Source organism: Vombatus ursinus, unplaced genomic scaffold (genome assembly GCF_900497805.2).
Source record: "Vombatus ursinus unplaced genomic scaffold, bare-nosed wombat genome assembly UNPS02014926.1, whole genome shotgun sequence".
Taxonomy (NCBI): domain Eukaryota; kingdom Metazoa; phylum Chordata; class Mammalia; order Diprotodontia; family Vombatidae; genus Vombatus; species Vombatus ursinus.
In genome coordinates this window covers 469,873-482,594 of record NW_020954704.1, presented here as the reverse complement: position 1 = coordinate 482,594, position 12,722 = coordinate 469,873, and the positions used below count along the sequence as shown (strand labels likewise).

The window sequence follows — 12,722 nt, the reverse complement described above, 5'->3', positions numbered from 1 at the left end:
TTTCTTGAAAAAAAACCTGGGGGTTTATTGATTTCTAAACTGCAAACAGTCGTTACAAAAAGATTTTTCTTTAAATAAACTCACACAAAGGAAAAAGAAATAGAAAGCATCGGTAGTGAACAGTAACAGGAAAAAAGTAATTACATTCATCTTTGTGTATGTATGTATGTATGTGTGTGTGTGTGTATGTGTGTGTGTTTGAGTCCTGTTTATAGTAATATTGGAAAACTCCAGACCTGGAATACTGAACCACAAATCTGTGCTCAGAATGTCTTGAGTAGCACGTGGGAAGTCCGAGGGTTTTGTGTGTTGTTGCTGTTGCTTTTTCCCTTTTAGAAGCTATACAAAAAAAAAAAGTTGTTTTCCTTCTTTACTGTTTTATTTTTTTACCACAACTTTTACATACATTCTAAGTCCTAGCTGTGTAAGGTCTAGAAAGAAAGAAACTCAATTTGCAGTCCAACACAAGGGGGGAATTTCTAAAATAAATAATCCAACAGTTTTTTGCATTTTTTTAAATTAATTTTTCATTTTTTTTAAAATAAAATAACCAAAAGGTGTAAAGTTACAAAAAATGTCATTGTAGTATAATATATTAAACTGTGGAAAAAAAGGAAAAAAAAAGACACTTCACAATCTTAAGATTAATATGGAAGAATCATAATTTAAACATAAAAGAATATATTCTATGGATTTGTCATCCCGATAAATATGAACAAAATTAACAAAAAAAAGCATAGTTTGGCAATAAATACGTTTTTTGATAAGTTAAATAAGCTTTTTTTTATATTGTGTGCAGTGACAAGCAAAATTTTTGCTCTCCAATTTCTGAAAGTTATACAGTTAAAAACCCAGAAAAAAAAAGCATGGCGTGAGTGCTATAACAATAGTCCTAACGTACTTAATGTACTCTAGAGCAAAAACCATTATAGCTACTTCTACTGGAAATTGTTTTACACAGAAATTGTATATGGAATGAATACCATTCACCACTCACCCCTTATACTTTCTCCTTTTTTTTTTTAACTTTTTATAGATGTCACATATATACTGGGGAACTTTTTAGCACCAAAATCAAGTCTTTCATGGTCCACCTAGCATTCCCTTCCTCCCTCCCCACTAAAAAAAATAAAATAAAATTTTAAATCGTTAAAGTCCCACTTATGTCACAAATCTTTGTCCATTCTCAGCCTTCCTTCCTACTAACCTGCATAGACCCAGGCAAGATTAGTCAACAAGAGGAATAGGAGGGATGGGAGGGGAAAGGATTAAAATGCTGCCAGCTTTCTACATGCAACAGGCCTGGTAGGAATTGTCCCAGGGAGAGGAAGGGAAGGGAAGATTGGGGGGGAGAGGGGGGACTGAAATAGAGGTCCAGTTTCTCCTGGCCAGTGGAGGGAGCTGCTGATTCCAATGATCCTTTTCACTCCCCAAAGCCTCCCACCCCTCCTTCCCCTTTACATCTGAAGGGCAGAGTCAAGAAGGCCCACTGGTGCCCTCTGCAGCTAGAGAGGTAATGTAGTCACAGTGGACAAAAAAAAAAAGTTAGGTTTAAAGGCACTAAGTTGTTTTTGTAAACTGTTACTGCTTTTTGCTTTTGTGATTTGGCACGTAAGGCTTAAGCCAGAGAGAAAGGCAACTACCAACAGTTGGGACTTTTGTCTTTTATGTAAAGTGGGGTAGAAAATTGATGAGGAATTGGGGGAAGGAGGTAGGAGGGAAAAGGTTCAACCTAGAGAAGGCTACAGACAAATGGACTTGTCGTTATGTTAGGTGGGACAAAAAAGGGGCGAGGAATGGGGAGTATTCCAAGGCTGAGGAAAGGGGTTGAGCTTAACCTTGTTAATGTGGAAAGGGTAGTAGGGAAATATGAGGAGAGAAGAATTTGGGATAGGGGAGAGGATTGAGGGGAAGATAGGAAGGGGGCAACCCTCCCTGCCCTGGTTAGTCATCTGAGATGGAGAGTCTGCTGAAGATGGGGAGGCGCCTTGAGTTGTCCAAGGTAGGGGAGTCTGAACCACTGTGGCTACTGCTGGAACTGCTCAGATAGCCCTCCTGGTCCGAGAGGGAGTCCTGAGGGCTGGGGGGAGAGTCAAACATGGGAGGGGATTCTGACATGGGCCGGAAGAGGAAGGTGGTTGGGGAGCCACCCCCAGGGACCCCCATGCTGGGGGCAAAAAGGCTGGCCAGCTCCTGGCTGGAATAGGCAAAGGGATTGTTGGCGCCATCGGGCAAGGTGGGTGAGCCCAGGAGGTCATCGGCGCTCAGGATGGGAGGTGGGGTGATAGAAGTGGGGCTGTCCAGCAGCCCCGTGGTAGCAGCGGTGGCGGCACTGGGGAAGCCAGAGAAGCTGAAGCTGTGGTGGAGGCGGGGGCGGTCAGCAGAGGGGTCCCGGCCCCCTGCCAACGCCCTGCGCTCCTCAGCATTGTGGATGAAGTGGCATCGGGGACCGTAGGGGCAGAAGCCAATGGTGTGGAAGGTACGGCACAGCTCTGTTTTGTACTTGGGGTGGCGGGTGAGGCTTCTTAGCTCATGGATGCCATGGGCAAACTGGCACTTGTCTCCATACTTGCAGGCACCATTCTCCTCGAAGGGGCGGCATAATTCTGTCTTGTAGCGGCTGGAGTTGACCTGGCCTCCCCCTGGCTGCTTCTGAGGAGGCAGGAGCCGCTCTCCCCCCTCCGAAAAGGAGCGGTCCCTGAAGCGGCTGTCCCTGGGACTGAGAGCCTGGGACGGCTCCCCTGCCTTCAGGCTGCTCAGGAGCTGGTTCTGGTGGAACTTGGAGCTGGGCAAGGTGACCGAGTGCCTTCGGGGAAAACCCCCACCTGCTGGGGTGCCCACTGCCTTCCTGTCCAGCAGGCAGCCCCCTGGGCTGGAGGGGCTGTAGTTGAGCATCTTGTTATTCTGTATGGAAGAAGAGGGAGAAGAAAGGGCGGGAGAAAAGGGAGAAGAAATGAGATGACAGAGGGACGCAACTGGCTTCTACCAAAATCACAGCATACCCGAAGGTCCCAGCAAACTGTAGCCCCAACCCCTCCCCCTTTTCCCTTCCCTCCTTAGCACAGGTAACCAAAACATCCTCTCTCAGCCAGTCCCTCTGAATATCTCTTAATCTGCTCTAGGCAAATGCACTTCTCACTCCTAACAGTCTCTCTAAGTTTCTATACAGTCCTCACCTGAGGCCCCAAGCCTCAATAAACATGCAATCAACAAGCATTTATTAAGTGCTGGGACCCAAGTACAAAGAAACAAACAATCTCTACTGGCAAAAATATCATATTCTCTCTGTCTCTGTCTCTCTCCCCACAACTCTAGCAATGTTTCCCTGCCACACCCACTGCCACTAAAACGACCCCCAAAAATTGCCTCCCTATTTCATCAAAATGCAAACTGTTTGGCACCTCAGACAGATTTGAAGCCTTCCCAAAGGAACTCAGATTTCTTGAGTGCCCCCTAAAAGTCTTAGGGGTAGCAACCAACCAGTTAGGTTCCCCTTTACCCTGCATCAGTCTTTGCCACCTTACACCCCCTGCTGCCTGCTCTTCTCTTCTCCTATAACTTGATCTAAAAGATCCTTCAATTTCTTCCCTTCAAAACACTTTCCCCATAAATCAGATCTCTAGACTTCATTAGCTCTCTACTTCTAGAGAATAGCTGGGCAGCAAAATGCTCAGGGATCCAGAGAGGGTGGGGTGGGATGGTGGGGAGGGGTATCCAGGGAAATAAACTCATTGATAATCTGTAGACACATGCTCTTGTCCTAAATATCTTCCATCATAGTTCTACATCACCACCCCTTCCTCTGCCCACCCCCAACCCTTTGAGGATTCCATTGCAATTAGTCTTTTGGCTGCATGCAAAAACAGCGCAGGATAAGGGCACCAGTGTTTAATCTTTAAAGGAAGGCTGCAGATGGAAGGGAAAAAAGGCAAAAAAAGAAGCCTCAATCTCAAGTCTCATCCCCCACCCCCATTCCCAGCCTTCGCTCTGTCCTGGGGAGGAAACCACAAACTTCTGCCCCACAGATCCACCCCACTACAGTCACACCTGTTGAAAAAATATACCCCAAATTTGGAAGGGGAATGGGAGCTGGGCACTCAGTACCATGTGGGTGTCACTGTGCAAATTCAACGTTTGCCCCTCCAGGTCAGCAGCTAGAAATAAAGGCGAGCCTCAACGCAAGACCAATCCAGCCAAACCGATTACAGCTTCAGAGCTAAGAGCTGGGTTTCCAACAATGGGGCTCATTTAGAAGAGGAGGGGGAGGGGAGGGAAGGGGGGGTAGGGGGAGACAATCACATCAAAGAAGGATTGAAGAGAAAAGTTCCCAGGTGGCTAAAAGCAACACCAAAGAGGGAGGGCAGCAAGAAAGGCGGAAAACTTATTTTGTGTGTGTGTGTGTGTGTGTGTGTGTGTTCAACTCCTAGTAATTCCTTGCACTTCTAGCTCCAGCCGTGGGAGCAGCAACCAACAGCAAATTGGGAAAAGTTACAGCAAACAAGACCAGACGTGTTTAAAATGTAGTCAAAACACTTCAGCAATTAAAAGTGGCTGAGCAACTTCACCCTTTCAAATGGGGGGGGGGGAACCTTAGGACTCAGCGAAAGAAAGAAAACTTAAAACACGTCAGCCAGTTGCTACATATACAAACTGCTTTCCCACAATATTCCCAACTTCAAACATTTTGCTAACTGCTAAACCACCCTCACTTCTTTAAACTAGATAATGTCTGTAACGTCCCATCCAACTCAACTTTTGAAAGTCTATATAAACTTCTTAAAAGGCACACATATTTGTCACAATGACCCTCGAACTTAAGAACTCGGCGGATTCGGATACACAATTCAAAGAGGTTTCTAGGTTTGAAAATATCTCCAGCTCCCAAACCCTAAAAGTCACTGTACCTACACTCCCCTTACTGTGAAGTGCCAGATTAACCCAAATTAAAAGTCTGCAGGCAAAGTCCTGTATTTTCAATAGGAAGAATTGCAGGGGCATCAGCCTAGACTTAAGTCTAACATAAATACAAAACTCCTCTGCAAATTCGTTTTGCAATATCATTTCTGATCCAATCTTAACCATTTTTCCCACCACACCAAACCCTCTCGCCACCCCGCCACCCCCACGAAGACCAGACTCTCCGTGGGGAAAGCAATTCAAATTGAATCAATTCTCAAATTTTATAAGACAAAATTGAAAAGAAGGGAAGCCCAAGGTTGCAAGGTTGATAAGAATTACAAACCAGGGAAAGCCACGTTAGGGGGTCGGGTGAAAGAGGGAAGGGGGGGGACACGAAGCCGCGGAAGTGTACTTTGAACTTGTGAAACCAATGCAGAGTTTAAAAAAAAAAAAAAGTTTCCAAAAGTCTCTTTGACCATCTGCAGAGAAAAGTAACCGGACAACTGCCGATTCCCCCCTCCTCCCTTAGGACTGCTTTTCTTAAAATCCCATTCTAATTTTTCCCCAAACTTTTTAACAAATTTTTTAACAAAAAATGCAAAAGAAAGATCTACAAGTTGTAAGTAGAGGGCGAAGGGTAATAATAGGACGGAAAAAAATCTTGCCTATCTATCCCTCCTCCCACTTTACAGGAGCTAAAGGTTTTGTTTTTAAGCAAAAGTTTAAATTGGGGGAAAAAAAACCACCAAAAACAAAAACGCTTTGACCCGCTTTACCTTGCATAAAACTTCGCTCAAGTCGAAGATGGTTGCAGACACCAGAGCTGTGGTCATCTTCGAAGTTCAAATAGGGGAGGGGGGTAAAATATATATAAAATTTTTAAAAAAGAATCACAGTGTTGGTAAGGCACAGCCTCCAGTTTCTCTGGGTTCTGGAGTTCTCTCACTCCCAGTTCCAACCACCCCCTCGGCTTTTAGACTCTCCCAGGCTGCTGAGCTTTTAAGGCCCAATTTATAAAGTTTCAAGATTTGCTAGCTGGAGAAGGAGGAGCTTTAAACTCATTTAAATGAGGAAGAGGAGGAAAAAAAAGTTGATTGACAACGAGGTTGAATCAGCCATGCGGTCAAACGCAGGGGAAAGAGAGGGAAAAAAAAACTTTCAAAAGAAAGAATGGGGAGGGGAGAAAAGGAAAGAAAAAAAAACCACACTTAAGCGGTACAACTTTTTTTTTTTTGAGAGGAAAAGTTTAGAGTTCACTCCCTTTGCCGCATGTACGTTTTAAACGCACCTAGAGTTAAAGGGGGGGAGGGGGAAGGATGGAGAAATGGACAAGTTTTTTTTTCTTTTGTCAGCCTCTGAATGTGATCCGTGACATCACATTTATTCCACCCACTTTTTTTTTTCTTCTTTTTTGGAAGGCAGTATCAACTTTCTCTTTTTTGCTGAGGTCTGAATCGGGTCTCTGCTTGCAGGTTCTGCACTAAAAACAATTTTTTTTAAATTAGGTCTTATTTGAAAACCTAAAAAGTTCCCGTCCTCACTCTGCTCCTTTCTTTCCCCTTTAGTTTCTTCTTTCTTCCCCTTTTTGTAAAAGGAGAGAGAAGATTTTTAAAGTTTAGACTCTTTCAAAAACTTTTTAAGTTTTCTCAGAGGCGGAGGGGAGGGGAGGGGCGACCTATAGGAACTCAGGCAAGTTTTTTTTTTTTAATTAGGTCTCATTTTAAAACCTAAAAAGTTGTCCTCACTTTGCTCCGTTCTTTCCCCTTTATTGTCCTCCTCCTTCCCTTTTTTTTTGTAAATTAATAAAATAAATAAATAAATATAGGATTTTTAAAGTTCAGATGCCTTCAAGAACTTTTTGGTCTTCTTAAAGGTAGGGCCGTAGGGTGCACGAGGAGCAGGGCGCGGGGTGGGGGGGTGGGGGATGGATAGGAACCCAAACAAGTTTTTTTCTTTTTCTTTTCGCCTCTTGAAAATTACTCTGCCGCGGCTGGGGCCCGGGGCGGATGGCACTATTCGCGTCCGCATGCCTCCGCACTCCAGCAGCCAGGTTTTACGGGATACCTCTCCAGCTTGGGGAGTTTGCAAGAAAAACGACCACCCCTCTAGATCTTTTGCTTCCAGCAATTACATTTCTTCTTCTTCTTCTTCTTCTTTTTCTTCTTTCTCCTCCCCTCTTTTAACCAACTGAGAGTAACTTCTTTCACTTTCTCCTTCTCTCCCCTCCAAGGATTCCCAGCAAAGACAGTCCTAAATCCTTCACTAAACCCTCCCTTGCAGACCCCCCAAACTTCCAAAGCAGTCCCCTCCCTCCTTTTCCCCTTGGTCTCCCTCCCCCCCCAAACCTGAGGATAAATTGTTCTTTAAAACTGAGCTTGAGGAAAGGAAGGAGAGAACATATCCTGCCTATTCCACTGTTCTTGAGGACCCCCCCACCCCCCACCCCAGTTCAGCCCCATTGAATGTAACAGATGGCTTTTCCGTCCCTTCAAGGCTTGGTTTCACTCTGGGTGTTTTCTTCTACTCTTGTTTTGGCGGGAGGGAAGAGCATGGGGCTCTCAGGCCGAAACTTGGTCTTTTTAAAGTTTAAAAAAAAAAAATCCACTCTTTGCTAATGTTTTATCCCTCAGGGTTTAGCAGTGCTTGCCTGGCACATAGTAGGCACTTGGTAGTTAGCTGACTGATGGGTCGTTTTGCTTCCCCCACCCTAGCAAGTTTTGGAATGGAAGATAGAGAAGAACCGTCTCTGGGGTGTTTTTCTTCTCCGTTTCCATGAGCCCTTTGCCATCTTGTTACAGTAAAACCCTTCAACCCGACTCAGATGTTTATTCCACAACACTTTTAACTGCTCAGTCTTATTATGAAACTCAGTGTTTGTGTGTGCCTAAGTGCATTTTCCATTGCGATGTAATTAGGTCACCCTATTATAAGCACGTTTTTCGTAGGAAAGACAAAATAGAACTCGCCTTATTCCCCCCCTTTAACGCACATTTAAAGAGGTCCCGTATTTTATTTAAAAAAAAAATACCAACAGCCCCAGCAAATACTAAGCGACTTAAAAAATTAAGCTTTAGAAATAAAATCGTTCCAAACTTTAAAGCTTATAAAGCAATGTAAGCTGTGCATAAATGTTAAGTTATTCTCACTCTCTGGGCAAACTTCATGTTTCTATACTTTGACTTGAATATTTTTAACACAACTGGCTTCTTCTGCCTTCCCCCCACCCTCCCCCAGGACAACTGTCTCCTGTTGATTCACTCCCCCTTACTCCCCTTTTTCCAATTTTTACTTAAATTTGGCAAGCTCCAGGAAGGGAAATAACTCACATCCACATTAATTTAAATCATTAAGGTTCGGGGTTTTTTTTGTTTTTTTTTTTTAAGGGTTTTGCTTATTCCTAAACTATGCTTTCCCCCTAATTCAAGAAGGGGAGTGGAAAGAAGTTTCTAAAGGCTGGGGGTAAGAGTAAGTTTTTATTTCATAAAGTTATTCGGTGATGAAGTAATGAGTTCCAGATTTCAATACACAAAGTAGGTTGCACATTAAGACCACGAGGTTTGTATGACTCCTGATGTGAGGCTATTTCGGAATGAACCCATCCTGGCTGAGCCCTCCTCCCTCGCTCTCTGAAACCCTGGTCCTTAACTCAACAGGACCAGCCCTCACCTCCAGTGGGATGTAGGACACAGCTGATGGAGACGGGAAATGAGGAAGGAGAGAGGGGAGCGAAGAAGGGAGGGGTGGCCAAGAGGGGAGAGTTGAGTGAAGAATGGGGGGGGCAAGAGGCCGCGGGTGGAGGGGAGGGGAAAGGGATAAGAGGGCTGGGGAGGAGAGAAAATGATGAAAATAGGAGAAGCGAGAAGAGATCACATTAAAAACAAATGGCCCCTGTTCCCACTTCCTCTTCCATGCATTTCAACCCTCAGGAACTGGGCTTTAAAATTCTCCTTTTGGCTGCTGCCACATTTTCCTCTTCTGGTTCACAAGACCAGCCAAAATAACCAAACGAAAAGACGCCCACAGATTCTATCCAATCCAGAATTTTTTTTAAAAAAAAATAGAAAAAAAAAGACCTTATTCTACTAATTTCTTTAAACTTTCTAAATATGAGTGGTATATCCACACACACACCCATTTTCTTCTCCCTCTTCCCTTCAACTCAAGGATCCCCCTTCTTCGCCTCTCCCCCAGCCCTCCTCCCACTCCCACATTGGCCCAGACCAACAGTCAGGGCCGAAAGCAGCCCCCAGCATGTGGCTCTCTCGGCAGTTGTTTACTGGCTAGGCAGACCGGGTTTGTTCCCAGCTCTGGGAGCTACTCTCTATAATTAAACCTTCTTTAATTGTTGGGTTGGAAACGTCATTTCAGGGACTTTCCAAGGGTTATAGAGTCCAGGAGGGAAGCAAACTTGTGTTAACTATTTGCTGACCTGGTCCTCCCAGTCCCTACTGCTGCATTCGAGCTCACAGGGGCTACAGAGTCCCAGGAGGGGACAGTCCATAAGTAAGGGAGGGGAGAAGAGAGGAGGGAATAAGGAGGGGTTACGACCCGATGAGAGGGAGGGCTGAAATTTAACTGCAACCAGGTCTAGATCCGGGAGTTCAACTGGTCTGGGTCACACCACCCCCTCCCGTACCGTCCATCCTCTTTAAAGTGTCTTGAATTGTTGTTGTTGTTGTTGTTGTTTTTAACTCTTTCCTTTCTTCCTGAGCCCTGAGTCGGGGCAATCATTCCTTCCCTTGCACTGCAGTTTTTGGCCGGGAGGTGTCCCGCCTAGCAACAGATTCATACACAAAAAAGAGTCACTCAGATTAAGGGGCCTGCACGTAGAGGACTTCGAAGGACTTTCAGCCCTAAAACTGGTGTGCTGATACATGAGTATCAAGGGTTTTTTAAGTCTGGGCTTGTTCAGTTTGCTTTTACATGGATCTCCTCGGTGCTACCAGGAAAAGAAGTCAGTAATGGCTCATTTAAAAAAAAAAAGGTAGCATAATTACTCACTTGCATAGATGGGGTCAGGGACCTCAGGGGAAGCCGACTGTTCCTGCAGAGAGAAGCTGAGAGCTTCCAGGCCTCGGCTATGTAGTCTCTAGTGGAAGCTGGGAGAACGCGATCAAGTTGATGGCTGCATTTAAGGGTGAGGCAAGTCAGTGTACCAGTCAAAGAGAGTGACCTGCACTGCCTTCTTCCTCCTGCACCTTGGTTTTCAACTCTCCTCAAGTGTCCACCCACAGGACCATCTTCTCTGTCTGGCAACAGCAGGAATGAATCTAACTAAAAAATAAATGTATTAAAGGCAAAACTGTCAAGGCATTAGGAAAATTCCAGATTAATCAGTAAAAGAAAGTTTTGGGGACACGGGAAGGAATTCATAGATAATTTTAAAAAAAGATGAAGATGGAAAAGGACCTTAGGAAATCTTTCAGTTTAATAGATGAGGTTAAGTGACTTAGGACAGTGGGCCTAAGGCTTAGTCAGTGATACAATCACTATCCAGGATTGCTGGATTTGGATTCAAGAGAAACTGCCTTCCAATCATGCCTTTATGATTAGTTGTGTGACCTTGGGCAACTCACTTAACCTTTCTCTGGGACTCAGTTTCTTCACTGATCAAATGAGGTGGTTAGACCAGATGATATCACAGTTCTTCTCCAGCTCTAAATCTGTGGTTCTGTGTTTCATTTCAATTCATCCTTCTATTACACTTTACAAAAGGGTTCTTCAGCATAGATTTCCATTAAAATCTGGCCGCCTTAGTGCATTGAAAGTAAAAGTCAAATTTCTGTAAATGGAGCTACCAGTTTCCAGGAGTTCATCTATTTGGTCAAATGTCTTAAAACTTATGGAAGTGATGATTGGGAAGATAGCACCCAAACACCTTATCCTGGTTTTTTAAGGTCTGGTATCCAACCATTCTCTGGATGACAGACTTGAAATAGTTTAAGGTAGGGGGAGTGGTTCCAGAAAATTAATTGGCATCTTTCTCTTGTCTTGTCAGATAAATGAGAAGTTATTCTAAATGAAGGTAAAATTGAATCTAGACCTTGGAATATTCTTGATAGTCTTATACACTGGGGAAATGACCAAGGATTGACTGTCTGCATCATGTACATGCTTGGTGAATTTGAATTTTGAATCCAGCATCACAGAACACTGAAAGAGAAACAGTACACTGTTGGCACATAATGGAAGTTGAATACCTCCAACTCACACAATTCTTAAAAGGATCTCAGGAAGTACTTACAGCCTACCTCTAGGCTGCTTCCTAGCTCTAACAGGTTGGGTCTTCAGAGAGTGTCTGGCTACTTCTAGGGGTAATTAGTAAGTATTAATTAGGGGTAATTAGGGGTAATTAGGGGTAAGAGTTCTAGGGGTANACCTCTAGGCTGCTTCCTAGCTCTAACAGGTTGGGTCTTCAGAGAGTGTCTGGCTACTTCTTCCCTCCGAGTTCTAGGGGTGATTAGGATTCATGACCCCCCACTCAATATGCCCACCTCAGATTATCAGCCAGCCAAACTTTTGCTTACCTTTTAGAAAGGGTATTTACCAATATGGTATTGTAAGAATAATTGGTACAAAAACATTCTCCCCACATATCTGGAACACACTGTCCCATAAGTACATGTAGAATCCAGGGGAAAGTGGGCTCCAGCTTAGAAGGCACATTAGAAGGCTTAGTATTTGCTGGGGCTGTTGGTATTTTTTTAAAAATAAAATATGGAACCTCTTTAAATGTGATATTCTCTGAGTTGGTGCCAGCTGAAACTGCCTTTCCTCAATATGACATTTGCCTTTACTGTATCTCTGAGCTCCTAATGCAAAAGCTGCCATCAGCCACCAGTAGGGATATTGCTACAAACACCCATGGGAAATACAAACCAAAGTTCACAAGGTCATCCCCTGGTCAAAGAGGAGCCTCTCCCCACCCTTGCTGCCATCTAGTTATGGGTCTATCTAATTCTTTCCCCTAATCCCAATACATTTTCTGTGTGTTGTCATCTGATTTCATCCAATGGCTAGAAGCACTTCATTCCAAATTTATTCTAGTGTATCCTCTATATATTCGAGTTGTATGTATCTTTTATACACATAATTGTCTGCATGTTATCTCCCCCACTAGATGGTGATCTTGAGATCACGCACTGAGTTTTGGTGGTGGTGGGTTTTGTTTTTGTTTTTTTCCTTCCTTTTTGTCCTCAGTGCTTAGTACATTGCCTGACACATAGTGGGTGATTAATAAATGCTGTTAATGTTATTTGAAAACTTACTTGCACCTAGTCTACACCTTCGATTGGTTCAGTAAATGCTTCTGGAACCTGTACACATCTAGCTCATAACTCTGATTGCTTGATTCTGAAACTCAAAGAGGCATTCTTACCAGATAAAGGTCTCAGGGTCTAGAGAAGGCGTATCATATACAAGGCCCAACATTCCTGAGTGTCACAGGACTAGCTTAAAATATAATTGGAAAATACTTAGCAAATTAAACAAAAATGCAATACAACATAGATTTTGTGGTTTTCTAAGTCAATACATGGCAAGAGATCCTTATGTATGGTTTAGTGGCCCCATTTCTTTCTATTAGAGTTTGACACCACTGGTATAGAATATTGTCTTAGTTCTATGTCATTTGGGGTTAGTTAAATGGTATTTTCCCCCAAATTTGAAATCCTTTTGATTAGATTTTCAAGCCTCTCAGAAAACACCATTCTTACCACTCCTCATTAGATAGACTCCATCCCTGACCAGGAATCTACATTTTAAGCCATGGTCCAGAAATCCAAATCTCATTCCCAGATGCCAGCTTCCTAACCTGCTGTTCA

General features: G+C 43.8%; 1 protein-coding gene across 1 annotated transcript; it reads right to left on the bottom strand.

Annotated features, from left to right (window-relative positions):
- Positions 1 to 5,901, bottom strand: ZFP36L1 (ZFP36 ring finger protein like 1). Its single transcript, XM_027843728.1, has 2 exons — positions 5,676 to 5,901; positions 1 to 2,904 (listed from the first exon to the last, which is right to left on the bottom strand). The coding sequence occupies exons 1-2, from the start codon at positions 5,730 to 5,732 to the stop codon at positions 1,945 to 1,947; spliced, it is 1,017 nt and encodes a 338-aa protein (XP_027699529.1). The 5' UTR covers positions 5,733 to 5,901; the 3' UTR covers positions 1 to 1,944.
- Between the last annotated feature and the right edge of the window lie 6,821 nt (positions 5,902 to 12,722).

What these genes read in the sequence shown, in the direction of transcription:
- ZFP36L1 (XM_027843728.1), bottom strand. Translation starts at nt 5,732, where the DNA reads ATGACCACAGCTCTGGTGTCTGCAACCATCTTCGACTTGAGCGAAGTT. An exon ending in TGAGCGAAGTTTTATGCAAG is followed by an intron (nt 2,905 to 5,675) that starts GTAAAGCGGGTC and finishes TCTTCCATACAG; the next exon opens with AATAACAAGATGCTCAACTA.